The 27,168-nt window shown below is 50.5% G+C and overlaps 9 protein-coding genes across 9 annotated transcripts; 3 read left to right on the top strand and 6 right to left on the bottom strand.

The window, feature by feature from the left end:
- Positions 1-2,102: 2,102 nt before the first annotated feature.
- PFICI_01253 (uncharacterized protein) lies at positions 2,103-3,029 on the top strand (the record flags this gene model as incomplete). The annotated part of the gene is made up of 1 exon (XM_007829834.1): positions 2,103-3,029. The coding sequence occupies one exon, from the start codon at positions 2,103-2,105 to the stop codon at positions 3,027-3,029; it is 927 nt and encodes a 308-aa protein (XP_007828025.1).
- Positions 3,030-3,926: 897 nt separating this feature from the next.
- Positions 3,927-5,129, bottom strand: PFICI_01254 (uncharacterized protein; the record flags this gene model as incomplete). Its single annotated transcript, XM_007829835.1, has 1 exon — positions 3,927-5,129. The coding sequence occupies one exon, from the start codon at positions 5,127-5,129 to the stop codon at positions 3,927-3,929; it is 1,203 nt and encodes a 400-aa protein (XP_007828026.1).
- Positions 5,130-6,003: 874 nt separating this feature from the next.
- PFICI_01255 (uncharacterized protein) lies at positions 6,004-7,403 on the bottom strand (the record flags this gene model as incomplete). Its single annotated transcript, XM_007829836.1, has 3 exons — positions 6,004-6,629; positions 6,688-6,802; positions 6,855-7,403. 3 exons carry the CDS (start codon positions 7,401-7,403, stop codon positions 6,004-6,006), a joined length of 1,290 nt encoding a protein of 429 aa, XP_007828027.1.
- Positions 7,404-7,989: 586 nt separating this feature from the next.
- Positions 7,990-9,099, bottom strand: PFICI_01256 (uncharacterized protein; the record flags this gene model as incomplete). The annotated part of the gene is made up of 4 exons (XM_007829837.1): positions 7,990-8,198; positions 8,267-8,741; positions 8,864-8,964; positions 9,021-9,099. 4 exons carry the CDS (start codon positions 9,097-9,099, stop codon positions 7,990-7,992), a joined length of 864 nt encoding a protein of 287 aa, XP_007828028.1.
- A 3,354-nt stretch (positions 9,100-12,453) lies between these two features.
- On the bottom strand, positions 12,454-13,775 carry PFICI_01257 (uncharacterized protein; the record flags this gene model as incomplete). Its single annotated transcript, XM_007829838.1, has 5 exons — positions 12,454-12,593; positions 12,694-13,035; positions 13,093-13,334; positions 13,409-13,705; positions 13,762-13,775. The coding sequence occupies 5 exons, from the start codon at positions 13,773-13,775 to the stop codon at positions 12,454-12,456; spliced, it is 1,035 nt and encodes a 344-aa protein (XP_007828029.1).
- Positions 13,776-14,743: 968 nt separating this feature from the next.
- PFICI_01258 (uncharacterized protein) lies at positions 14,744-18,018 on the top strand (the record flags this gene model as incomplete). Its single annotated transcript, XM_007829839.1, has 9 exons — positions 14,744-14,927; positions 14,983-15,048; positions 15,101-15,152; positions 15,202-15,485; positions 15,535-15,647; positions 15,705-15,844; positions 15,894-15,997; positions 16,062-16,183; positions 16,237-18,018. 9 exons carry the CDS (start codon positions 14,744-14,746, stop codon positions 18,016-18,018), a joined length of 2,847 nt encoding a protein of 948 aa, XP_007828030.1.
- Positions 18,019-18,507: 489 nt separating this feature from the next.
- On the top strand, positions 18,508-21,172 carry PFICI_01259 (uncharacterized protein; the record flags this gene model as incomplete). Its single annotated transcript, XM_007829840.1, has 2 exons — positions 18,508-20,122; positions 20,178-21,172. 2 exons carry the CDS (start codon positions 18,508-18,510, stop codon positions 21,170-21,172), a joined length of 2,610 nt encoding a protein of 869 aa, XP_007828031.1.
- A 1,025-nt stretch (positions 21,173-22,197) lies between these two features.
- On the bottom strand, positions 22,198-23,034 carry PFICI_01260 (uncharacterized protein; the record flags this gene model as incomplete). Its single annotated transcript, XM_007829841.1, has 1 exon — positions 22,198-23,034. The coding sequence occupies one exon, from the start codon at positions 23,032-23,034 to the stop codon at positions 22,198-22,200; it is 837 nt and encodes a 278-aa protein (XP_007828032.1).
- Positions 23,035-25,850: 2,816 nt separating this feature from the next.
- PFICI_01261 (uncharacterized protein) lies at positions 25,851-27,168 on the bottom strand (the record flags this gene model as incomplete). Its single annotated transcript, XM_007829842.1, has 2 exons — positions 25,851-26,701; positions 26,778-27,168. 2 exons carry the CDS (start codon positions 27,166-27,168, stop codon positions 25,851-25,853), a joined length of 1,242 nt encoding a protein of 413 aa, XP_007828033.1.

The raw sequence follows: 27,168 nt of genomic DNA on the forward strand, positions 1-27,168 counted from the left end.
GAGAAAGAACCAATGCGCAGAGCACTCTTGAGTAAGAGGAGGGAGGCATGTACTGCACGGTTCTCTGCCATCAGACGGGACTTATGCAAGGACTCAAACAGATACTCTCTGTGTGTATTACGCATCTACAGTTGGTGCGAACGGTTCGTGCTGGAACAAAACTGCCGCCCTTGGCCTCTCGGGCTCGTCCAATTCCTGCAAAGTCTACGATTGCTTCAGCGCAGGGATCCCTCTTCGTCCGTTCTACCATCCCATCCGTACCGTTCGTCCCATTTTCATCCTAGGTTGATATGTCTGTTCGGCTTAAACAGTGATGAGTAGACAGGGTCCAGACCAGATACCATGGCCCTGTCTCTTCTCAAATCGTCCATGATCGTCCTTTCAGCATGTTCCCCGTGAGGTGAGGGGGATTACATCAAGCTTGTGCATACCAAGAACGCTCGTCGGACCACTACAATCTATTTTCACAGCCACTTTTTTCCAACAAACCACCACATCCGGCCTCTCACAGTCCTGACTTCCTTGTCGTGCCTTTGAATGGACTCTGGCCATGGGGAACTTGCCCCTTCGCTTCTGTAACGTCACGCCGCAGCAGCTAGCTGGTAAGACCTCTCAAACCACAAGCCCCGTCGTGGCTGCTACTAAGCTGCGTGCACCGTAAAACCGAGCCGGGACCGATAGGCCACATAACTTTCTTTACTCCCCTCGAGGTCTCGACTCCCTGGTCCGTCGAGAGTCAGCTGTTCAGCCCGCCGCGTTGCCAGTGGTCTGCTAGCGGACGGCACTGTCATGAAAGACTGCGCGCGTGCCGAGTTGCAGAGCAGGGATGGATTTCCGTCCAAAACCCGTTCCAAGCGCGGTAAGAAACTATTGGACTGGGTGTGCAGCATTCAATACGGGGCTACCCTATATAATCCATTTATAGCCTGCATCATACTGTCGCATACATACCATAACACACTACTCCGTATATACATTACACACGACTATGACTAGCATGACCACCTACTATTACCTAGTAGTCAACACTAGTAGTGTACAAAGTTAGTAGTGTACTATGTAACAGACAGGGCCCCTCCCTCACCACTTTTTACATAGAGTCTTACACTACCGTATCTACATTATTACCTTGCCTCCCCTACCAACACAACGCCCAACGCATCCTATCGGCGAACGGGGGCCCGCCTCCTGGGTAAGGATCGTTTTGAATCTTATTACTTTGCATCCTTGACCCTTGTCTTCCACGTTCTTTGACCACCGCTTCGAAAAGTCTGTCATCCATCACATCAGCAGAGGACCTCCGTCTTGAAAGCCCGCCCGGCTCTCTGGGATACGTCAGCGCTCTGACCACGAGCCGTGTCACAATAGGCCGCTCCATGTCCGCATCTGGTAGCTTTCCGATCAAGGTTGGGTTTTCTCTAATGGGTTTGCGCGGCCTCGACGGTCCCAGAAAAAAAATCATGTCCCGATTCTACGTAGGCTACTTGCCTTTTTTTTTCTTTTTCCCAATCATGCCCCCCAACCCTATTTCTCGCTATATGATCCAATAGATTTATTCCTCTCAGTGGCTTGACAGCCGCACTCTTCCCGCCGGAAGCCGGCTCACTGCGTTTGTCTTGAAAAAAATACAATTATTATTACTACTAGTAGTAGTACGCTTGCTGTTGCTGCTACTACTTCCTTGTGCCCATCAACTCAACTCCTAGCCGATGCGTTTGCTTGATCGTCAATGCCTTACATATGGCTTGAAACAAACACCTCCTGTACCGTACAACCAGTCTCCGCCGTCAATGCTCGGCCTATAATCGAGCTAGTCACTATACCCTGTTTTAAGCTTTCTAACTCGAATCAAACCCGTTTCCCAATCCACCAAAAACTCGGTTCCAAAGCACGGCGCTCTAGTTCCCAGGGTCGGATGCCCATCGAGTTGCCGGGCACCGGGTCCACCCCACAGAGAAGCCACGGGTACCCATGAATATATATATACACCTAGAGCCAACGTTATCGGGTTGCTAGAGTAGCAGAGAATAGACACACGAAACTTTTGAGTAGCAGGCTGCGAGTATATCTATTTTGCATCGTTGGGGGGAAAATAACTAGAAATGATTGGCTCACCACAGAATTTTCCTCAGTTCTCGAAACTGCCACTCGAGTTGAGAGATCAAATCTGGGGATATGCACTTCCCGAGCCAAGAGTATACGAGGTGCTGGATTCACCATGCTCCGCTCAGACACAGTCGACGCCTTCGAGCCGCCTCATGTTTGCAGACGTCCGCAACGAACCGCCGCCGGCCATTGCCAGAGTCTGCCGCGATGCGCGCCACGCCGTGCTCCGGCGCTATCGACCGCTCGTGTTTGCCAGCACGGTCAAGCACATTGATCTCTCGCGCGACATTTTGCTCTTGGACTCGTATCTGCAGGTCAAGAGGCTGCTCAAGGTGGTCCGGCTGCTCAGCCAGGTGGAAGCCGTGCGGACCAAGGCCTGCCGCATCGCCTTGGGCACGTCGTGGGGCTTCTACACGGGACTGCACCTCCGGCTCTTTCACAAGACGGTCCAGACGAAGCGCAACATGTCGAAATTCATGGAACATATATCCAAGTTTCGGCGCTTGAAAACCATTATACTAGTCGTCTACCAACGCTCTGCATTTAATTTGCGACTCAAAGACCCGGACCGCCAACCCTTGCCTTGGCGGCATTACGATTGGTATGAACCGTACCACTTCAATTTCAACATCAACTTCAACTTTGACAACTACTTTCTCCGGCGGCCATATCAGAGCCGGCTCGTACGCTACGAGCCCGAGGTGGAAAAGGCTGACAAGCCCGAGCCGACAAGCATGTGCCAGTCCAAGCAGCAGCAACAAGCCATCGATCCGCACCCTCGTGGTTATCAGGTTCACGACCTCAAAGATACTTTTGAGAACTGGATAAAGAAGCTGTCCGATGAGGGTACATTGGGAGATTTTGAGCCCCCGAGCTTGGAGACGGCTACGCTGACGTGGATCTACACGGGCGTTGGCTACTAAAGGGGAGGGGGAAGATTCCACATCAACTGCGTTCATCGTCGCATCTTATTTTTGCATTTACAACGGAGGAAGAAGGAATGAAGGACTGTATAATGAAGTTACAAGACACGAGGCTCACGATCTTTACGAATATTAACGAAACACCTAATACAGACACGGCCGCAAAGCAGACATGATAATGTCTAGTATGTAGCGTACATAGACACACACACACACACACACACACACACCAAACACTTGACAAAAAGCTTCAATCACACATTTCTCTACTCAATCGCATTCTCGTTCGACGGTTGTTTCCTATCAGTGAATGATTTGATAAACGTTGCATTGACCCTCCGCGAATGCATACGAAAGCGCTGAGCCGCAACGCGTCATCTTGCTTTTATGGTGTTCCGGTAGTTGCTTTCGCTCTAAACGAGGCATGTGAAAGGAGACCCGCTCATTTCCGAATGGGATGTAATCCAGGTAATATAATCAATCGCACAAGCAAAATTAGTTGATCTGATTGCACAATTAACATGGAAAACTTGGATTAGTAATTCATGGCGAAATCTATGGGTCGTATTGGTAATATAGATTCAGATGCACACAGTTGTATAATTCGTCATCCCCTGGTCTTTGCCCGTGGGCGGCGGTAGTATGGCCTCATACCAAAGCGACAACACCCACATGGTGATGATACCTTGGATGACGAATACAAAAGAGGTACACCTATACATCCGTTTTCAACCATACAACAATTTATTGAAGCTTATTTGAGCATTGATAAGCATATCACCACACCCGAAAATTGAAACCACGCCCGTTATTCAGAGCTAACCACATCTCCTCCCAAGACCATCGTTTAATCGGAACTTGGATAAAAAGGCCTTTACCTCAAGAGTCTTCATTGTCCTATCCGGCAACCAGGGTGCACTGAGAGTAATAGTCATTCACGTACTGGCAAGCGACGTGCGTGGGAGCGCACTGAGTTCCGCCACCCCAGTTCCTGCCGCCGCACTGCTGGTATAGAGGCACCAGACTCGAGCTGGGCATAGCCGCTGTGCTCGAGACACTGCTGCTGCTGCTGCTGGAGGACGAGGACGTCTGGGTCGGTGTCGTGGTCGTGCTGGTCCTGGATGAAGAACCCGTGGTTGTGACGGGCACACTTGTGCTCGTTGAGCGGGAAGTCGTGGCCGTCGCACCGTTGCTGCTACTGCTGGTGCTGGTGCTGGTGCTCGAGGATGAAGTGGTTGGCTTGGTGGAGCTGGAACTCGAGCTGGCGGTGCTGCTTGTCGTCGAGGTGTAGCCGACCGTCGCGGTACCACTGGCGGTAATGGCCGAGCTCGACTGGGCCGCGCTCGAACTCGCGCCCGCAATGAGGGCCGGCCCGGGCACCGTGTACGATGGCTGAGGCGTGGTGTACAGATTGTACAAGATGCCCGGATCGGTGGGCTTGTACAGGTCAGTGCCGAGCACGCCCGTAGGCGCATCAGTACCAGATCCCACGACCTCGAGGTTGAAGCACTGCGGGTAGGCCTGAGCGCCGTTGGCCTGGTTGGCACTGTGGAGGGCAATGATCTCGTGCCGAAGGACGTAGTTGCCGGGCTTGACCGACGCCGGGATCTTGACGAGCCACGTCAGCCCGTCGGCCATCATGACATCGTCGGCCCAGTACCCCGGACTGGCAGTGGCCGCCGGGTCCGCCTTGCCGGCGCCGTCAATCTTGAAGAAGCGCAAGGTTGTCTTGTCGACCGACTCGCACGGCCCGTTGCACGGCGCCAGGTAGTCGATGATGGGCCCATGGTGCGAATCAGGCCAGGTGTTCCAGGTCAAGGCGATAGAGTCACCTGCTGCGACACGGACATGGCCTCCAGCTGGTTTGGCACTTCGGTGGCAGATGATGTCTGGTGCGCCGAAAGACCCGGGATCGACAAAGCCAAGATCTGTCTGCGATGTCGTCCAGCCGATCACGATGGGTGGGTTTGACTGGTATGGGAAGACCGTCGGATCGTAGCCCTGGAAGGAAACTCCGTTGATGACAATGTTCTTGACATAACCGTGAGCGGCTACTTGCGTCAAGCAGGCCAGTAGACCTGCCAGATAGAAATTTGCCATTTGTGTGCACCTCATAATGTAGGTGTTTTGCAATCCGTTATCTTTAGTGGACGAGTGAATATCTAGTCTGTGGGCTGATGGGTTTGCAAGACTGAAGAGCATCGACAACAAGAAGCCTTATATACTCGATTGAGAGGGTTCCTGTGGCTAGCAGATCACGATCTAGAATTATTTCCTAATGACAGAAACAGACACGATATTGACGTGAGTTGGCCGCTAAAGGTGGTAGCCACCCATTCAGGTCGCCTTGGCAGACTTGGTATAGTATTGAAATTTCTTTTTGGATAGAGACATTATAGCCATGGCTTTTGGTGGTAGCTCAACTATAGCGACAACCGTACAGAAGAATTCTATAAATTGCCTGTTTGACATGTCTAGACCGTCTCCCACGTGGCCAACGCCTTTACCATCATGCCACACTGAGACAAAAGCTGATCATGGCCTTAGCCTCAATGAATACATGTCGAGCGCCCTGGCTTTTTCTTGTGTCAAAACCGGTCCTTGAGAATAGTAGTACGTCCGTAGAGCTGAAATGTCGCACCTTCCATGGCGGCAAACTTCTATGTGATGGCGCCTAGACTGACAAACCTGAGCAAGACGACAGACCGCTATGGAAATTTTAGCCGACAACGTCTTATCTTATTCTGGTTCTATTTTCTGAGTCACTAGCATTGAAGTAACAAATGAAATCTGATAGTCAAAATGTAGCCAACTAATTGTCCTAAGGGTTGGAATACCCGTTTTTCATGCCTATAACTACAATATCGCATCGGCTATGAAAATTTGTATGTTCTAACCCAGGCAATACGGTCGCGTAAAGCGCAGAATTTACCAAAATGACTTAATTATCACATATCATAGATATGTAAAATCTCTATCCACTCAGGTCCTCATCCAATATGCTCAGAAGGACCTGCTGGCCAGCCCAGAGCTCCTCCGCCGTAGGCCTGATCTGCTCTGGAGGCAAGACGAATCCATAGTCACCAGTGTCGGGCAGCTCAATGGTGTAGGAGAAGTCGGCCCCACCAATACTGTACACATGATCCGGCGCGGCGCCGGTGGTTGTGTAGAGAGTCGCGCCACTGGGGCCAAAGGTGAAAGTGGTTCGCCTCGCCGAGCTGTCGCGAATCGCCTCACTCACGAGGGAAGACGCCTGCTCCCACTTTCCGAGCTCGGGGGCGTACAAGTCGTCGCGGTATCCGTAGGGCGAGAGGATATACTGACCGTAGCTGTGCCAGTCGATGAAGAGCTTGATGCCGACCGAGTCGCGGAGCTGGCGCACGAACTTGTCCAGACCCTGATTTTCGGGTGTGTCTGATGGTTCCAGTCCCTTGTAGGTCTCGGAGCACGGGTTTGTAGATGCTCCATTGGGGTTGGCGTCCCAGGCAAACTCCCAGTTCCTGTTAATATCGCGGCCGTAGCAGGTTGCATTGGCGCCGGGAGGCGGCGGTTGACGGTTCTTTCTCCAAAGTCTATTTGTTGTCTGCGAGTACACGAATCCTGAGTCTCGTTAGAATATTTATCCTTTTTTCCATTCTTTAAATAGCATGAAATATACCATCTGGATTGACAAATGGAAGGACGTAAAAGTCGTATTTGTTGAGGAGGGCCTGGACATCCTCGTCTCCGCTCTCAAAGCCTTCAAGTAACTGGGTCGTAATATACTCTACAACCTAGGAAAATGTTAGCAGTAGCCAGACGACGAACAACTTTCTATGTACTAACTGGAGCTGCAATCCATTCTCGAGCATGAACAGTCCCGTGGTACAACACTGCCGGCTTTCCTGGTCCATCCGCGCCCCAAAAATGGAGGCCGAAAATGCTCCTGTTCTCAACAGAGTAACCAGAAGTGATAGCCTCTGAATTGTTTGGGTACGTGGCTTGAAGCTGAGCAAAATAGTCAATGTGATCAGCATAATCGTGATAAGTGTCGAACCAAGCAGAAGTGTTGTCTTGTCGTTTCCATTTTGCGGTCAAGCTGGACTCAGTGGTAATGGAGTCGCCGAGATTGGCATGCATAACATGTGTCTCTAAGCCGAGCTGCTGAAAGGCGAGCAATTGCTCAGGAGAGACGGCAACGTCGACATGGTCGACCTCGTGGCTCCATTCGTCCAGGTTCAGAGGTGCCAGCTGCTCTCTGATTACAGAGGTTTTGCCGTGAGTCTTGATGCGGAAGACCTTGTAGCCTTCGTACGAGACTGCACCCTCCTCCACAGCTTCTGCGCCGATGCTCAAAAGCAACGATAACACACCAGCAAAAAGTGTCGACCTCATTTTGATGACGATGCCACTGGGTCAATCTTGGCCGGGATGGTGTATCCAGGAACAACATCCTTACTGCGGTAAGTATGATATTTATACATAACTTGAATCCGCATCAACCGGCTAAACTTGGCAGCTGTGCCGCCCAATTTGCAACTAGACTATTGTAGTTGCTTTTTAGGAAAATCAGTCGGCGTCGATCGTATGGCTTTGGCTCGATGCGATTGGTTTACTGATGATTCTTGCTGCGCAGACACCGCAATGCACCAAATAATATGCTGCCAAGGTGACATTGCGCTGTACTTGCTGTATGGATGCCTTGGAGGCAGCACGAAAAGTATGTCAATGATGATGACACTACAGTGAAGTGCTTCACGCGATGAACCCTAGCAATTACGCAAGGGTCTTGTATGGGTGCAAAAGAGGACATTTCGACTACCGATGCGGCAGGTCAGTCTTGGCAACTTAAATAAACGTCAGGAATCACGACTGAAGCCGTCCTTCTTGGCAGCTCGCTTAGGCAAGATGTTGTTGTATTATTGCTAACCCCGAATTCCCCCCCAAGACGCCATCTATTGAACGAGATCTAGGAGTCGACTTAATACGTTCCAGGCAACACTCCCAATCTTCCTCCGTCTGTCACTAGCACGTTACCGTTGATATACGCGCCGGCCCTGCTCACAAGGAACAGGACAGCACCAGCCAGGTCTTCCTGATCCCCAGCTCGTTCCTCGGGCACAAAGTCTTTTGCCCAGCCAACTTTATCCTGGTGCTCTATGACTTCAGTGGTCATCTCACTAGGATACCCTGCAAGAAAGGCTTAGCAATCGGAGCCGCCGGAGCTCGCGCAAAGGGGGTCATGGACAGTCACTTACAGCCCGGCACAATGGTGTTGGCCCGGATGCCATAGGGCGCAAATCTCGTGGTGAAGATCTTCATCATGTGTACCACGGCCGCCTTTGAGCCGTCATAGGCAAAGCTCGAGAGCGGCGAGGTGCGCATGTAGGCACCGACGCTGCTCGTGGCAATGACTTGGCTCCTCTGCTTCAAGTTGCAGCGCTTGTTGCCCTCGTCGAGCAGGTCCAGGAACGCGGCCACGGTGAAAAAGACGCCAGTAGTGTTGACAGCAAACGTCTGATTGAATGCATCATAGTCCTGATTCCAGAGCCCGTCGCGAAACTCTGCAAGACTGGGATTTTCTGGCAGTCCGGTGAGGCCCGGTCCTAGAATGCCAGAGTTTGCAATCACTACATTGACGTATCCATGCTTGGACTCGATCTGGGACGCGGCGCTTTCAAGGTCTTGTTTCTTGGACACATCGCATTGGATTCCATGAAGCTGTCCGTGTTGCTGATGACCATGTTAATGCTAGTGCGCTGATGAAAAAAAAAAAAAAAAAAAAAAACAAGTAACTCTTCAGATGCATACAGACGCCTGGACCTAGATGAAGATAGAGCGTTTGATAGACTTACAGCAGTTTTGGCAGCTGTGTCCAACGTGTCCTGGCGACGCCCAAGTATGTACACGATGGCACCATTGGCCTCGAGCGACTGTGCAATCATTAGGCCGATGCCTATCAACGGAGTCAGATGCTTCTCATGGCAATGGTTTTTTTCAGGTCGGGCATACCGCTTCCACCTCCTGTAATGACCACCACCAGTCCTTTAACGCCGAACAGTTCGTTTGGACTAATTGCTGAAGATGCCATGACTATATTTGTGTCGTCTTTAAAATCTGACTTCCCGTGCTATTTTGGCCATTATTCACAAGACAGGCGGTGGCTATATATATATCTATCAGCTACCAACATCAAAAAGCAATGCCATAATATAGAGCACAATACCACACTAACAGTCGTTATACTGATCCAACCCTAGTAGTCGCAAGGAGTCCCGGACTTAGCGATGGGGGAAGCGGCCGCTCGCTGCACATGGAACATAACTCTTGACCTTTCAGAAAAGAAGCATGGCATTTGGCACCAACCAGAGACCAAATTCAGACAGTTGGGTGTATAGATGGTTCTCGGACTTAGCAAGCATAACTTTAACGGAGTTTAGCAGTATTTAAGACGGACGACGACCAATCGAACGGCGGCCGGCAAGCGGCGCCCCTCATCATAGTATGACAAATGCTGCTAAGTCCGACGATCATCGATAAAAGGGGACGGACCAAAACTGTTTGCTCAAAGCGTTTGATAAGTATTCACGGGAATTCAACTTCTGACTTCTTTATTAAATACCAACTTGCTGCGTCGGTCCCGCGAATATCACACACAAGTCCGCATTATAGCGCTTGAATCCTTTATCACGGCCAACCACCTCGAGTTTCTCCATGTGTACTGGTCTCGTGATGGACATCTTCTTCTTGTTCACAAGTGTGTCTTCTCGATACCGTCGGTCATTATGCTCGATGTGGTCTGATCAATAGCCGATAGCTTTATCTTTGTGAAGGTGTTGATAAAACGCTTACTTAACACTCATATGTGCTAATTACCACTAGCCTGTGAGACTTTTGTCAATCTGAAACACAATGAGCCTCGGGAAAGGGGTTACTGGTCTCCTTACGCTTGCATATAAAAAGCAAATTTAGTTTTGCCTGACCTGTAACTTAAAAGACGGGACATTCGTGTTCCACGGTAAGAGTATATCTGCTTTCCGTGTAAAAGACTGGTAATCTATGGAAGCCACTGACCCTTGACTCATCATGTTTAATAACCATCGATAAATAATCTTCGGCGCCTGTTATATCGAAGGCAGTCATGAACACTAGAAATGCTATCGACCCGCTGCCAACGTGATTGAATTCCGGCTCGTCTCGCTTCCAGCCGCTATGGCAGACGCGGGAGCCCCTTCAATTACAGTTTAAGTACATAATACACTGTTGCAACTCGAGTCTTTCTTTTCCATACTCGACGCCAGGTCTCGATTCAGCTGGCTCTGAACGCCGTGCCCAAAGTCAACCAGTATAAGTATGGCGGTGCATCCAGCAACGCTCCCAAGGTCCTCCTACTGCCATGGTGCATCACGATCTGAGGTTATTACTTCCTAGAGTAAATATGGCGACAATGGCTTGCTTGTATCTGATGGTCTTTTTATCGTCAATCATGACACAAGGGCATCTAATTTCTGATCGTGGATCTTCTTGCGAGATGGCATCGATCGAATTCTTTCCTGTACTATCTGACTATAGGCCAGCTTTGGATTATTGCTCCTCGGCCTTTCCCGTCGCCCACAGCTCTGTTACCACGATATTCACCACAACAGTAATTGTTCCGCCCAATGGCATTACCACGTCGTCTGAAACGGTTGATGGGGGGACGGTGACTGAATCAGGCACAACTTTGACGGTAGTTGCAACTTCGACCGTGACGGTAAGTAGTCTATTATTGACTCTCTGAGGGGTCAGTGATTAGTTGCTGACATCAGAATACGATTAGAATACTGATCCCACTACTCTCGTTACCACAGCCACGTCTGTAAACCAGAGAAGGGATGGCAGACTCGTGCAGCCAGAGCATGACAAAGAATCCAGCTATCTGAGCAACGCCAACTATGATGGATCCGATGATGGCGAAATACAATATGGCAATGGCGATGATGATTATGATTCGTATGATGACGGCTACGATTCCTCTGGTTATGGTGAAAGCGTCGATGGGACCTGGTATCCAGCCTTCGAATCAGAGCCTACCAATTATGATAGTTCACCAGATCCGAGGCCCACCGCTGCCTTTTCACGGCTTCGAGCTTTGCCCAAGGCTTCGCAATCCTCGATTTGCTCGTGTCTGGAGAACCATGCTACCGCGGATCCAATATCCACAGGCCCTCTTCCCCTGAGTAAAACAGCCACCGTCACATCGACCGATGAAAAGTACGTATCAACACTTGTATGAAACGTGATACTCGAAATAACCTTGCCGTTAGTCTACCATTGGTTGCAACTGCCACAGTCAGTGAGGTGCTCACTCTGGTCTCCACTACAGTAAGTCCATACCACTCTCGGCTGGATAAGACTGCCCATGTGCAAAACTGACTGGAGTTCACAATGTAGACCGCTACAGACACCACTGTCACAAGTACAACGGTCAGTGTGAAGGTGACTCCAATGCTGACAGAGTGGACACTAATGTATTCTTAGACCACGACAGTCTTCACTGGACCAACCATCACATGCATTGCCAACCCGGCTTCGAACATTCTCGCCAACGGGGGCTTTGACGATTATACTGCCGACGAATGGGGAGAAGTAAATCCGACACCGTGGGGCTTCGATGGCAGGGGTTGGGGGCCGAATTTCTTTGGTCCGAGAGACAATGCCCAGACGGCCCCAAATTATGCGTAAGTATCATATTAAGTCTAGAAAGGGCTTTGGATTGTCTTTTTGAAAGCATCACTAAACGTCATTGGTTAGCGAATTTCCTGGGGATGATGACGGCGCAGATTTTCGCCTGTGGCAAGACTCGACGAATCTCGATATTAATCTGAACTATACAGTTTCATTCTGGTATCAAGTCTACAGCCTCCGCCCAAGACCATATAATCCTGATGGTCACGGGCCCTGCCCTTTCAAATCCACATGGGGTAACTTCACCATCTTCACCAAAGACTTTGTCGAGGACGATACGAGCAGAGAATGGAAGCACGTCAATAGCCCGATTGATCTCTCTCCACAGTCTCCCACTGCCAGGCTCGAACTTGATATGAACTGCGATCCAAGCTGGTTAGGCACAGGCAATTTGATCTTTCTCATCGACAGTATTGCCATCTACCCATCTAACGAACTAATATGCGATGGAGCCTAGTACATGGTCCAATGCCGAGACCGCTGACCACGGCAGTACTGATGACGATTAGGGGGGAACATCACGTCTATGATGTTTGGGACCATGATGGCGTGATGAGCAATTTTGGTAGCCTTATCTTCGGATGATACAAGTGTAGTGGAGGATGCATTAAACAAAGTGATCATGCAGGGACAAGAAATGAATACAAGCGAGCCAGTTCAGAAATTCGCTTCTAATAAGCAATATCATCTCTACCAGCTGTCAAAATGCTCAGTTTTCCTAATCAAATTTTACCGCCATTCGTCCTCTTGCCTTGTGAGCTTCCATTCTCTCCACCATTTCTGGCAGCTGCTCCAGCTCGTAAAATTCGATACTTGGCTTGATCCCGTGCTTTGCGCTGAAGTTTATAGCGTCAACCACTAAAGGATATGAGTTAGCTCGGGGACTTATTGAAAATGTCCAACGCAGCAGCCTCTTTCAAGCCTAGATACACATTAACCAAGCATAAGGTTAACTTACTCGTATAGCATGTTCCATTATTTGAGCCTCGAAACTGATATCGCCACATGGCAATATCAAAAATATTGACGCTGATGGGCTCCTGCGGAATGCCAACCGCCATGAGAATGCCCGTTGGGCGGATAATGGCCGGCATCCCCGCGTAAGCCTTGCCGGAAGCCGTAAAGTTGACGGCAGCGTCAACGCCTCCCTTTGTGATTTCTTGGATTTTCTGTACATAGTCCTTGTCCTCCAAGGAGTTGAAGACGTGCTCTGCTCCAGAGTGCGTGGCCTCTTCCAGGGCGCCCTCTGCGACGTCGAGACCGATCACTCTGTAGCCCATGGCTTTTGCATATTGAATTCCTTTAATCATGAGTTAAGCAGTGCCGCAATATTCATGACTATATTGGCTGTACATACCTAGGTGACCAAGACCGCCACATCCGATAATGGCAACCCACTTGCCTGCTTCAAGCTTGAGGTCATTTATGCTGTTGTACGCGGTAACTCCGGCACAGAACAAGGGCGCGGCGTCGTCGGGGGAGAGGCCGTCCGGGAGTTTCATCATGTTGCGAGCATCCACTGTCGCATATTCCTGAAAGTATCCATCGAGCGAGAAACCCGCCATTTTCACTTGGCCCTTTTCGCACCAAAGATTGTGGCTAAGACGGTGATTAGTATCGACTGCAAGCGAAACTAATGACAGACAGTCTGGCTCCAGGCGCGGGTGACCTACACGTTCTTGCAAGGGTGACACTCAAAGCAGGACTGCTCGGCACAGATGAAGCCAACGGGATCGCCCTCGTTGAACGCCGTGACGTCGGACCCCACGCCGGCAACAATGCCCGTCGCTTCGTGACCCATGGTGATGGGCTTTGCATCCTTGGTCATTTGCAAGGCGTCATTGGGCGCGAAGAGCATGACATCAGAGTGGCATAGTGAAGCGCATTTGATCTTGACCAGGACCTCATGAGGTTGCGGTTGAGGTATCGGTATCTCGTTGAGCTCGATCTTTCGAGTGACTGGGTTGAACCTTTCAAGAGTCAGTACATTCCATTCAGACGTCCACTTGGAGAGTCAACAACATACTGCTGAGCCTTCATTATTGATTTGATAAATGGTATTCGCTCTGGAAAACAATGAGTGTCGCTAGACTCGTTGGTTTTGATGTCTTGAGTTCTTGACATGCAAAATGTCCTTGTCCGAAATTCTCGAGGTATAAGTATTCAATATCCGTGTACTTCTTCGTTCCTTTTCATATGTTTTCTTGCCGAACATTTACCTCAATTCCAATCTCCGCAGCCTCTGGATAATGACTCCCGCATTTTCGCGGAGGTGGGTTTCCCGTCAAATAAGTGACGGATGGTCCCGTGGACTTGGGGTCTAAAAGTTTGATAGCTTGGATCTAGTAGCGGCATCATACATGAGGCACACTGCGGCCCTTGAAAAATTGTATTATTATCAGTATCACTGCAATTTACCCTGCTTCCTGCGTTGCAACACATGGCATATTTGTTGCAGAATTCCACAAGTGGAGTATTGCATGCACATCCACTTTGGGTGTCGCATATGAGTTTAGGTCACTAGCTTGACCATCCGATCGTGAAGAATGAATGCCTCATAGCAATTGAATTGCCTTGCAGCTCCAAGCCACTTGATGAATCTGTTAACAACATTGCCTTTCCCATTTGTTGACGGGCCAGCCTATCGTATGACTATTGGCCCAGCGCTTATGAACATGAGTCTATTGAAATAGTCTCTGGGCGACCTTAAATGTGCATGTCAGTGGGTTGGATTTGCTTTATATCATGTCAACCGGGTTCTTATTCTGTCGCGTATAAAACGCACTACCTAGAGTATAGCAAATCCACTACATCTAGGCTCGGGACTCATCGGTTGGCCCGAGAGTGGGGGTTACACCGCCCATGGTGGCTGGGATTCCAGGTTCTGCTTATCTTGTAACGTTACCTAGTACCTAGCAGCTGCTACAAGTTCACCACATTGCGGCGCGAATCGCTGGAACAGCTTTCTTTGGAATGACCAAAGACTCTTGTTGGTTTTGTGTTGGAAAATGTGGCTCAAAGTCGTAGGACCCGTCCTGATCACAGTACTGATCAGAGCTTCGGCTCTCCAGTATCCAATTCAATGGGGAGCCGATTTGGTCTTGGAGAGTCCCGACAGCCATGCGGCGTCCTCTACGAACAAGGAACAGTTCCTTGACAAGCTCGTCGCAGAGATGAGAATCGAGGATTTGGGTCAGTTGTCATGTATACGTTCGTGAAATAGTCCAGATATTGATCAGATCAATAGCTTTGCAACTTCATCTTATGTTTGCTGGAGACATTATCGGGCCTGAACCGGACAATGGTCTATGGAGTAAGTTGGTTCCTAGAAGAAGACTGTGATGTGTTTAATGACATTATATCAGATGCCACCATGAGTTTCAGTCCTGAATCGCCAATTGGAATGATGCATGATTGGTACGACTTCTGATAAACTCGTTTCAACGCGCTCGACTAATATAACCAGGTACCCAATGAATGCTACTGATTACAATTCCCTCCAACGAGCAAATCTTGATCGCTCACGCCTCAAAATTCCGCTCATGCAAACGGGCGAATGTCTGCATGGTGTTGGCTCTTTCAAACAATCCATGTTCCCTCAAAGTATTGGCTTGTCCGCAAGTTTCGATGCCGATCTAGTATATCGTGTTGGGCGCGCGATTGGAACCGAGGCCCGCTCAATCGGTGTTCACGCTTGCTTTTCGCCTGTACTTGATCTTGGGTTGGATCCCAGATGGGGAAGATTGCAAGGTCAGATCGTCCTCGTTTTGACTATGGTTTCAAGAGCTGACAAAAACAGAGGCATGGGGTGAAGACAAAATATTAACTTCGAAAATGGGAGTCGCTTATTCTGCAGGACTTTCCAAGAACAACTCCTTGGGCGAGCCAGACGCTGTTGTACCCATCATGAAGGTAAATTTGATCTAGGAGCAATGTTGATAGAATTCTACTCATTATAATTTTGTCTAGCACTTTGCAGCACATGGCTCGCCTCAATCTGGTCACAACGCAGCGCCATTCATGGGCCATGGTAATCGACAGGTTCTACAAGATCTAATGACACCATTCAAGGCAGCCATTGACCTGGGAGGTGTACGAGGCATCATGATGTAAGAAATTTCAAAGTTTTACCATACATCCTAGTTGACATTAACATAGGGCATACAATGAGTTTGACGATATTCCAGCATCTATACATCCAAAGTTATACAAGACACTCGAGGACTGGGGTTACGATGGCTTTGTCATGGCCGATGACACTGGTTCGTAATCAATTCTCTCTCGCGTATCAATTCCAAAAATATATCCAAGCTGAACAGTAGACAGGAATGATGCAACTTGAAACTGTGCATCGGGTAGCAGAATCTCCACTCGACGCCATGAAGCAATGGTTTAATGCTGGTGGCATGCTCCAGTTTTATGACTATCCCCTTGATATATATACCAACGTACCATACCCAAGTTTAACAGCCCTGCAACTGATCACTAATACATGTTGCAGGCAATTAAACAATTGGTCATCGATGGATCTGTCCATCTGTCAAGGCTGCAATCGCACGTCCGCAGTATTCTAAGCGTCAAATGGGATCTCGGTCTATTCAAGGACCCCTACCTGCCACCGGACATTGATCCTCGGACTATTGCTGAAAGGAACGATCAACTAGTCCTAGAGGCAGCACAGAAGAGTATCGTTCTTCTTGAGAACAGGGACGCTACGCTGCCATTGAAGCTCAAGGAAAATGGAGTCACCAAAATAGCCCTGATCGGTCCATTCTCTGACACGCTCAACCATGGCGGATATTCTGGAACATGGGGCCAAGTGCCAGCAGGGGCGGCCAAGACGTTGCGCGAAGGCTTGCTCAGCTATGCAAGAGACAGCAGCCAGCAGGTCGAAATCACCTCCAGCTGGGGAGTAGACTCGTGGGAGTACCACGCGCAATACGCGATTCCTGGATACTTGCTTTCTTCCGGAGGAGTATCAGGAGGACTTTGGGCTACCTATTTTGCCACTACAGACTTTCAGGACGTACGCGCCGAGAGGCTGGAGGTGCCAGCTCAAGACTGGGGTCTGTATCCGCCAACTGGCCTTCCATCAACAAACTTTAGCGCTGTGTGGGAAGGCATTCTCACGTCCCCAGTGGACGCCGAGGTTGACGGCTGGCTCGGAGTGGCCGTGGGACCAAATACAACGGTCAGGTTGTTTGTCGACGGCGAAATGATTTTGATGCATGGAATCAATGATCTCTCTTCAGACGGGACAATATTGAGCAACATCATGGATTACGCATACGTACGAGCCAACGCGACGATACCACCACCTGGTGCGGCGCCTTTCACGTTCCAGAAAGGCGCAACATACCACATTCGGATCGAGTACCAGGCCTTCAACTTACACAAGAAGATCGCAAATGTGGTATCGATTAACCATCAGGTCCAGCTTTTTTGGAACCTCGTCGACCGCAATCAAAATGGAGTGGGACAGGCGGTGCAACTAGCCAGCGATTCTGATCTCATCATCCTAGCAGTCGGCGCAGCATGGAACAGCGATGGTGAAAATGGCGACCGGGCGACACTTGGCTTATCTCCTCATCAGGATGTTCTTGCCCGTGAGATCTTTCGACTAGGCAAGCCCGTGGTGCTGGTCTTGCAGGGAGGCCGACCTTTTGCGATCCCCGAATATTATGACCAGAGTTCAGCAGTCCTCAGCACATTCTTCCCCGGGCAGTCGGGAGGTCAGGCAATCGCCGATGTCCTTTTTGGATCCGTGAATCCTGGAGGACGATTGCCTGTGACGGTTCCCAAGCATGTTGGCCAGCTTCCGGTGTACTACAACTACAAGTCTCTTGCTCGAAAGATTGCATACTTGGACGTGGATTCGGAGCCTGCGTATCCCTTTGGCTACGGATTATCGTACACGAAATTTGAGGTCACAGAGTTTGCCGCTTCTGGCGAGAACTTTTCCAATGGTCAATTGATAAACTTCTCGGCCAAAGTGAAGAATACTGGGTCATTGGCTGGCAGCCATGTCTTACAAGTATACCTGTTGGGTCGAATTTCCTCAATTGTTCAGCCAACACAGCAATTGGTGGCTTTCGACCGGATATATCTAGATGCTGGAGAAGAGAAAACGGTGTCGTTGGTGGTGGACGCTGACAGATACCTCCGCATTCTGAACCGCTGGGATCAATGGGAATTGGAAAAAGGTCTATACACTTTTGCTCTGCTGGAACACGGTGGGGGAACTGCCAACACAACCGCAAGTGTGACATTGCAGTGTGTATAGAGAAAAAGGCTATAGATATCGGGCTGCTATCAATAGTCTCCAAGGTTTAAATCTGTTGTTGTGTCACAGTGATCAGAGCAGACTATAGTCATGGACTAATTCATAGCACGGAAAGGTCCGCGGCAAACTTTCAAACGTTGACGATTTTCTTCCGAAAACCCGTCGGATAGTGGCTGTCATAGGAATCACGAGACAATATAATTCAACCTTGTAGGAGACAAGATTATAAAACAGATTTCTTGCGCAGTGCATACAAAAACACGGACGCTGTCACGTGCAGTCAGAGGTGGCGGGGAGCAGAAGAAGGAAAGGAATGAAATGGATGATGACTCAGCCGAGTCCACTAACTTACCCGTTACCAAGCTTCCCTTCGGCGTCTACAGGCACCGGTCCACCGCCCAGTTCGCAACACTATCTCACCGAGCTTCCGGTCCCCAGTGGTAGAACGTCGCAGAGCAGCTGGTTGGCAAAATATCCACCAAGCCCGGGATGGAGGACAGCATTGACCCCAGGCTCCGCGGCACCGACGAGCAGAGCTCAGCTGTCGCCCACGATGCTCAAACGGGCCACCATAACGCTGTAGCACCGCAACCACCATCGATAGCATCACCAACGACAACGTCGACCGTAGGCCCCAGTCCAGCGTCAATCGGACCCCCGACCGGCCACAGCTATGGCGCAACTCCGGCCACGCCAGCGACAGCTTCGCATCCCCCCTACACGGCAGATGGCGAAACCCCCGACGGCGCTGCTGCTGGCCACGACGGCACGCCAGGCGACCCCAACGATCCTAAACGACCTCGTGCCTGCGAAGCTTGCCGCGGACTAAAAGTCAAGTGCGAGCCCGAGCCCACAGATCCCGACGGACCTTGCAAGAGATGCAAGAAGGCCAACCGGTCTTGCATCATTACGCAGCCCACTAGGAAGAGGCAAAAGAAGACGGACAGCAGAGTTGCCGAGCTGGAAAAAAAGATTGATGCTCTGACAGCGAGTTTGCAGGCATCAAGAGGTGCGCCAGCATCACAGCCATCATCTGCCAGCGACCAGACCAACTTTGCCAGTTCCCATCAGCAACAACATGTTGTTGCCAATCTACCGCGAGAATGGCACCAACCCCAAGCACCATCCCGGGAACCGCAGCCACAGTACAGCCCGGAGCAGAGCAGCAATGTGCCCTTCCTACCACCCGTGGTGATGGCTGGCCAGAAGAGGAAACACACGGACACTCCAGAGGGCTCTGCAGAAGAGTTGAAAGTTTGGCCAGCGCCTCCACCGAAACGAAACGAATACACCACGGATGTAATCGATCGCGGCATCATGACGATGCAGCAAGCCAACGAGTGTTTCGCGCGGTATACAGACCACATGACCAAACACCTCCCTGCTGTCGTCTTTCCTGCAGGTACAACAGCAGCAGAGGTGCGGAAGAACAAGCCTATTCTCTTCTTGGCAGTCATGGCGGCTGCATCCTCCGAGATTCCAGAAATTCAACGCCAACTGGTCAAGGAACTGGTGCAAATATTTGCCGACAAGATTGTCGTCTATGGCGAGAAGAGTTTGGAGCTTGTCCAAGCACTTCAAGTCGGCGTCATCTGGTATCACCCCCCGGAGCATTTTGAAGAGCTCAAGTTCTATCAGCTTGTGCACATGGGTGCTGTTATGGCCATTGACATTGGCTTGGGCAGGAAAAAGAGCAGTAGCAAGCAAAAGATGATTCCTTATACTTGGAAAGACCATCCACTGCGGAAACATCCACTCCCGGAGCCCACCACGATCGAATCTAGACGTACTTGGATGGCATGCTATTTCTTGGCCTCTAATGTTGCCATGGCATTGCATCGCCCCAACCTCATAAGATGGGCACCTTTCATGACGGAATGCATGGACATACTAGAGTCCTCTCCAGAGGCTGCGCCTACTGACAAGTACTTGTGCCACCTGGTTTGGACGCACCGCCTGGCAGAGGAAGTCGGAATCCAATTTTCAATGGACGACCCAAACATATTTGTCAATATTGCTGAGCCAAAGGTCCAGTATGCTCTCCGGGGTTTCGAGAGAGATCTAGAGAGATACAGTGATTCCATACCAAAAACCGAAAAACAAGGTAGGTCTACTTTAGCCTGGTGATCAACTATCCTATACTGATTTTCATCTCTTAGCATCGCTTCTCCTAAGCTTTAATGTGCTCAGTCTCTATATGCATGAAATAGCTCTGTATGTTGAAAAACCAGATGATATACGGCCACCGTATAATGCAGATGCTCTCCGAGACCCCGTCCCCGGATTGAACGAGTCTCTCACAGCTGCTCATATTGGAGCACTAAGCTCTTGCTTAACTGCAATTGATGGAATCTTTGAGACATTTCTGAGCATGGACGTACACAGTATACGCTGTTTACCCGTTTTCAATTTCGTTCGAGTCGCATACGCTGTAGTCGTCTTGATCAAGATGTACTTTAGCGCGAGCATGCCCAACTCTGAGCTTGGAAAGGTCATCAACAAGGATCACATGAAGGTTGAAGAATACCTCGAGAAACTTCTTGCCAAGTTTGGCGAGGTTGCTGCTGCTGATAGGTCACGGCCAGCGGCCAAGTTTATTGTCGTCTTGGCTATGCTACGAGGCTGGTTTCAGAAACAAGGCAAGGGAGAACCTGGGGCTCCGTCACTCCCACCGCAACAAATGTCGGGCAATGAATTGACGCCAAAAGGAGAGACTGGTACACCAGTCCCGACTCCACAGCCTCCACAGCAACAACCGCAACCGCAAGCCAACGAGTATAATCCAGCAAATACTCCTTTGCAACTGCTCTCTGAGATTGCGACGGGCAACCGCGGCGATCAGGTCAGTACGGCGAGCAGCTCAAATCTCGCCTCGACCCAAGCTTTCCCCAACACCTGGATGGCAAACAACACAATACAACCCACCCCACCCTTTGTATTTGATCATAATAACGTGGGCGTAGCCTTGCCCTATCTCAACAACTCTTTCTCGGCCGACTTTGACTATTCCAATCTGGGCGAGGGTTTCGAACAGGCTATGGGCCTGACCTTTGGCGGGTTCATGGATCCTGATATGAGTATGCAGGGCATGGAGTACATTTTTGACGGAAATAGTAATACTATGGGAGGACAATCGGCCTTTACATATCAGTGATGGGGAAAGAAAAAAGAAAGGCAAATGCTCGTTTTCTTTTTGGTGTTTTTGTTTTATGTCATTCCCTTATGTATGGGCGTTTTGGGGAGGCTTTTCAAACGCATTGTAAGACTAGGCACGGCTTCATGGGCAAGGGAGTTTTTGGCGCCATTACCAAGCACTTAATTAGGCGGTTTAGCGATCTGTCTCTTTACCTTGCTCAGCATGCTCTAATAGTAGGTAGCTATTCATTCTATGAACGAGGACTCCTCTCAATGTCAAGATGTGTGTACAGCAAACAATACAACCTGGTGCATGCATACTGGTTTCATTGACGTGCAAGCATTCCATAAATAATAATTTCGTGCCTGATTTCCACTATTGTCATTGCAAAAAGCTAGCCTACAACATGCACAAGTGTTAAGCTCATTGAAGAGGGGTAGTATGCGGGTAGCGCAGTTATCCGGTTGTGTTTTTGCTATTTTCTGAAGTTATGGTTTTAATCATAAAAATGCTACAAGACTTCCTGAAAAAGCGCCTGTCATTACAGATGGAGGTACGTCCTGACCAAGCATCATCTTGATGCTCGCGAGCCTTGTTCTGACATGACAAATCAACGCAAAGCTTCCCAGCCAGATTGATTTTTTTTGGTTGCCTTTTTCTTTTCAGTGCCCCCTGGCCCAAAATCGTCTTGCATCTGTCTCCAGACACTGTCATAGATGGTCAGTCGTATCTCTGACGATTTATGGTTTCCTCCGATTGTAGCAAGTCCCTGTCTGCCTCCCTTCCAACGCCAGATTGCAAGGATCAAGCGAATGACGTCAGGTCAACGGAGTAGTACAACAGAAACGCGAAAAGGCAAAATGTCGCCACCGTTATCTCGTGCTAGTATGTGCACACAGCAAATGAGATGAAGGCGACTGATCGGGTTAATTGGTAGGTGTAGTAGTGTGAGGGTCCGAGTAGGCTGATCACAAAGGTCTTATCACAATTAATCGTGACTAGCCATGTGCCTCGCCAGCGGCTGGGATTAGACGACAGTCTACTCAGTCCATGTAAAAGTCGCCCTTGAGAATGCGTTCTTGCATAGCGTCGGGTTTGCGTGGCTCTGGTTGTTTGGGCTTGACAGCAGCAGCTTGCTGGGGTGGAGCTGGCATGTCGGAGACAGATTTGGCGCGATCGTGGAAACCATTACCAGGTCGGGGTGGGGAGCCACCACCAGACGCCATGCTGAAAGATGGGCGTATACCCGAGACACTGCTTTCGGCGCGGGACCTAAGCTGCTCTGACCAATTGAAGCCTTGGTCTGCACGAGTAGCGGAGAGAATGTCAGAAGGGGATCTTTGAGGTAGTGCTGTGCTTGCCTGAGCGGCGCTGACTCTGCGGCCAGCGGCCATAGTAGCGGTGCTTGTAATGGGTGGTTTGGATGAGCCGCCCGAAGAACGGCGGGCTGGGTCAGGCCTACCAGTAGAACCGGGGGGAGAGCCACCGGGGGCTCGCATAGAGCGCATGGCATTGGCGCCGAAGCTCATACGACGGACGAAAGGGGTGGTGGGAGCGGTGCGAGTCGAGTTCTCATCGTCCTCGATGGCGTTCTCATCGATGGAGTCGGAGTTGTTGGTGGAGATGCTGCCCCGTCTGATTCCTCCAAATGCTCCAGTGGCTGAGGCTGGGGCAGGGCCACCGCCAGATAGACCTAGAGTAGTGACAGAAAGGCGTCGGCGCGGGTCTCTAGCTGCAGCCGATGACGACATCTGATTGCCATTTGAGCCAGTGGAGATGGAGTTGCTGCGCTGGAAAAGACTGGAGAATGCAGCAGAGGTGACGGAACCTCGGCGCTCTCGAGGGCCGGAGGGTGGGCTGCTGTCTCGATCGTTGGACATGTTGGCAGTATTGGGAATGGATGGAAAAGCAAGGAGTAGAATTGATACGTTGGATGGGAGGATGGAAAGATTTAAGGGGTGATTTCTTTCCCTCTTTTTTAAGGTGTTTGCGATAATGTTGAATGACGTGCGTGCGTGCCAATCGCTGCGGGATGCAGTACAAGTTTATAGGTGTGTGGTGGGAGAGGATGGCCCCCGGAAATGGGTATGTGTAGTAGAAGAGTAAATGGCTAAGAGCTTGAGCTATGACCAGTTAAGGGTCAAGGTACAGCAGCAGCCAGATAAGATGGCGACGTGTCGACTGAATCAAAGAGAATTGAGACCCTTTGTGCACACGAGGGGGTAAGATGACAGTAGTGGGTTTTGGTGTGTGACAAACAAGCGGAGTCAAATGTTGCTTTCTTTGATTCAGACAGGAAAATGGGCAGATGAATGGCTTGAGATGGTTCTGATATCGCGTGGATCCTCTTTGAGAGCTCGGAGCGGGGTGTTACCCCTCGAGGTTTTGAGTTGATACACGAGGGAGATGCGCCCTCGATGAGATGGCAGAGAATATTTGTTTTTGGTTGGCTGTTGGATGGTCGTGAGAGATTGATGGGATGGGTGTTGGTATGAACGGATGGTGTAGAAGGGAGAGAGATTGTTGAAAGGAGAGACATGGGAATTCGACAAAGTGACTGACTGATTAACATACATGAACTAGAACTTGGTGGCACATGTAGGCTGCCGGGTCCCCATGAGGTTGCTATTATCGCTGGCCAATGAGGGACCTGCACGCTCAGTAGAACTACCGCGAAGCTCCAGTGCACTGCGCCAACGCCTGAACCTTGCGAAATGCGGGGAGACCGGGGTAGCGGTAGGCTCCCCTAGGGAGGTGGGCTTGAGTGGGTGCTCCCCGCTAGCTCTTCGCGGTCTAGAGTGCTAATCTAGAGGGCTGTAGTGGACGCGCCGCGCTGACAATTGTGACGTATTGTCCTGATTGGACCCCTGCCCCCAGTTTCGTCAGAAGCGGCGACCCTCTCCGACAGCTGAGCTCTCAATTCGCTGCGATGCCAACTGTCAATTTACTCGCGTGTGTGATGAACATGATCAGTTACTCGAAACGGGAGGCTCGAGATTGCTTCAAGCTCCGAGATCTGGGTTGCGTATAAACAGTGGACTGGATTCGCCATCTCACACGGAAACGAGCAAGATGATCATCGACCCCACGCATTCAACCGAAGCACTGTGTGCCCCTTCCTGCATCCGCGGTCCCTGACTGACTCCACACGATTGATCTGCGTGCCGTCTCTGCCAATACACTATCTTCTCTCGACCACGCGCATGATTATCCACCTCGTTGCAGACATTGTAAGACTCCGTAACCGTACGACCTGTAGTATCTGGTGTATTGCATATTACTACTCACTTACTACTGCTAGTTGACTACTACCACCACCACCACTACTACTACTACATTACAGGAACAAACGGCTAGAAGTCACCAACAGGATGCGCCGAAACTCCCCACTGCATATGCTAATGCCGATTCAGTGCGTCCCTCTTTGTCATTGTAATTGCATCAGGGAGTGTACACCAGTTACTTGCTACCTACATGCACATACTTTTAGGTCTGAGTGAGCCATGTTGACATTCCGCACGTCGGTATGTAATGCCAGACAGACATGCTGTGCCGCCAACAGATCAACCTCCCTCGCCTCCCCAACTCGGCTCCTACAACCAACAGAGTTCCAAATCCACCGGAGGCTGAGTCTAAGGTTGAAGTCCCAGACAATCCGTTCCGTGGCCCCACCAAGACACCGTGCCGTCGTCCGTCAGGCCATAACTGATGCTTATCTCGTGGGGGTATTAGGGACATTCCAGGTTTCTCTGAGCGCGTTGACTTCAGAGGCACCACACCTAATCTTGGGAGTTACAATTGTAGTTTTGACTCGTTACATGAACTGACCTGGGCTAGCTGCACATCTGCCCTGAGCAAAAATATCTTTAGCAAGTCTTTCCTCCATCTCAACATGCTGCACTCTGTGCAACCAGGCTTGGGCATATGCTCGGCCATATATGCACAAATGTGGCATCTGGGCTCATCAGGTCTACACCATGGTTTGATACCCGTACGATGCTCGACTCCTCAAAGCCTCCAAGCTCGGCCCACCCCGGCCAACCATGGGCTGATACAATAGCGAACATACTCCTCCTTTTCTACTCAAAAGTCTGCCGTGGAACCCACCGACAAGACTTCTGCACACTTTCACAGTCCAGAACTATCTATTGTAATTGACCCATTGCCATTGCTACCTCCGAGGGTATCCGTCACCTACAGAAAAGCTCCGCTGGCGCACATCTCCAAGAGGCAGGCCATCTAAACATCCACTTTGTTCTGGGCCAAACCTCACCGGCCACCCAACCCGTTGCCCATCATGCCACACTTGAGAAGCTCTCGAGGTCCCTTTTGACATGCCTCCGCATACAGAGTTCATGACTACTCGATGGTGCATTCACTAGTGTTCAGCCAAAAATGCAACCCCCTCTCAAGTCGCTACACGAGTCATTGAGAGCCACTCTCCTTGATTGGTTTTCAAAGGGACTATACTTGGAGCTCTATTGCCAGCTTCCCAAGCGACTAAGCAGCTCAGCCCCATACGAAGCTTTTCCGGCGCACCTATCTATACTTGATTAAATCTTATTATCTCCAGCGTCCTATTCTAAGCAGTGAGGGAAAGCCAACGGCAGGTCTGTTGGATATTTTGAAAATAGTTTTCCTTGCTTAATTTTCGTGTCAGTGCTTTCAATAATGGTTACAAGGCCTTCTATAACGTCTAGGGAATTTGTCTTCGTACAAATGTGTCTATGCAGTCACCCACCTCCTGACTCAACGAGATGGGCAGTTCATGGCCAGCTTCTAATACTACCGAATGTACGCCTTCTTTACCCAGGATTCGTTCCGCGTCTTCTATTGTTTCCGAGGGCACCACTACCGGATCAGTTTTGCCGAGCACCAGTAATACCTGGCCATTAGATAACCCAGACGGCTTAATGCTAGTGTCCACTTGTCTTCTCTCCGCGAGTATAGGCCCCAAGGCCTTCCAGTCCTCGTAGGCCTCGTATATGGGCGCATTCCGGATAGTGCTTAGAAATGCCGTGACGAAACCTGGGTGGTGATCAACCTGCCACGCTACGACGCTGGACACACTCACGTGGGGTCGTCTTCGTGAGATGGAGGCGCTATCGAACCCCGGCCCGCCGTTTGCATCACTGTTTCCGCCGGTTCGCCGATGCTGACCACCCTGGCTGTGGCTCTCCGCCGCGACGAGGTCCGCCCCGCCCGCGGCTTTTGGCGGTTCGGCGGACGGTCTGATGCGACGCTTGACGAGCCGGCGGACCAGCGATTCAGGAAGGAGTCCCGAGTTATACAGGAACCAGCTTTGCCAGCCTACATGGTATCGACGGACCAAACCGCCGCCCGCGACCAGAGTCAGCGATTTCAGTCGATGTGGAAAGTACCGTGCAAAGGAGACGGCCAGGCCACCTCCAAGGGAGTATCCCACGAGATGGAAACAAGACCATGCCAACGATGAAGAGGCCAGCACGAGCAGAATCTGCGTCGTGTAGAGTCGGGCATCGTAGGGCACGTCGGCAGGAGCATCAGAATAACCGCGCCCAAAGAGATCTAATGTCATTGTCTGGTGATTAGTGTCCAGCCCGCAAAAGATGATGGAAGTAAGGGTAGGTGAATTTGCCCGCACCAAATAACATGACTCGATACCCCTTTGCCACCATTTCGTGCGCGAGGTCTCCCTGCGAAATGGTGGGCGTGCTGATGCCGTGAAGGAAGAGCATCTTGTCTCCATCCTCGGGACCCCACTCAAACACACGGATCGAGCCATACGGAGTCGCGACGTCTCTCCCGCCCGGCAAAATATCTGGCGGATAGGGAAGGCTCGTGATTTGCTCCTCCGATAGAGAATCCAGAACCTTGCGGCGCGGAGAGGTAACGGGCAGGTTCTCCCTGCCTCCCGTGGCCGTCCTGACCAGCGGCCAGAGCGCTGCAGCTGCTGCTGCAGTGACGAGGCATGCACCTCCCAGCAGCGCTGCCCGTGACGAGGCGCCGGCGACGCCCGGGAAATGGCTCACCAT

This window comes from Pestalotiopsis fici, assembly GCF_000516985.1.
Source record: "Pestalotiopsis fici W106-1 unplaced genomic scaffold PFICI_Scf_1, whole genome shotgun sequence".
Taxonomy (NCBI): Eukaryota; Fungi; Ascomycota; class Sordariomycetes; order Amphisphaeriales; family Sporocadaceae; genus Pestalotiopsis; species Pestalotiopsis fici.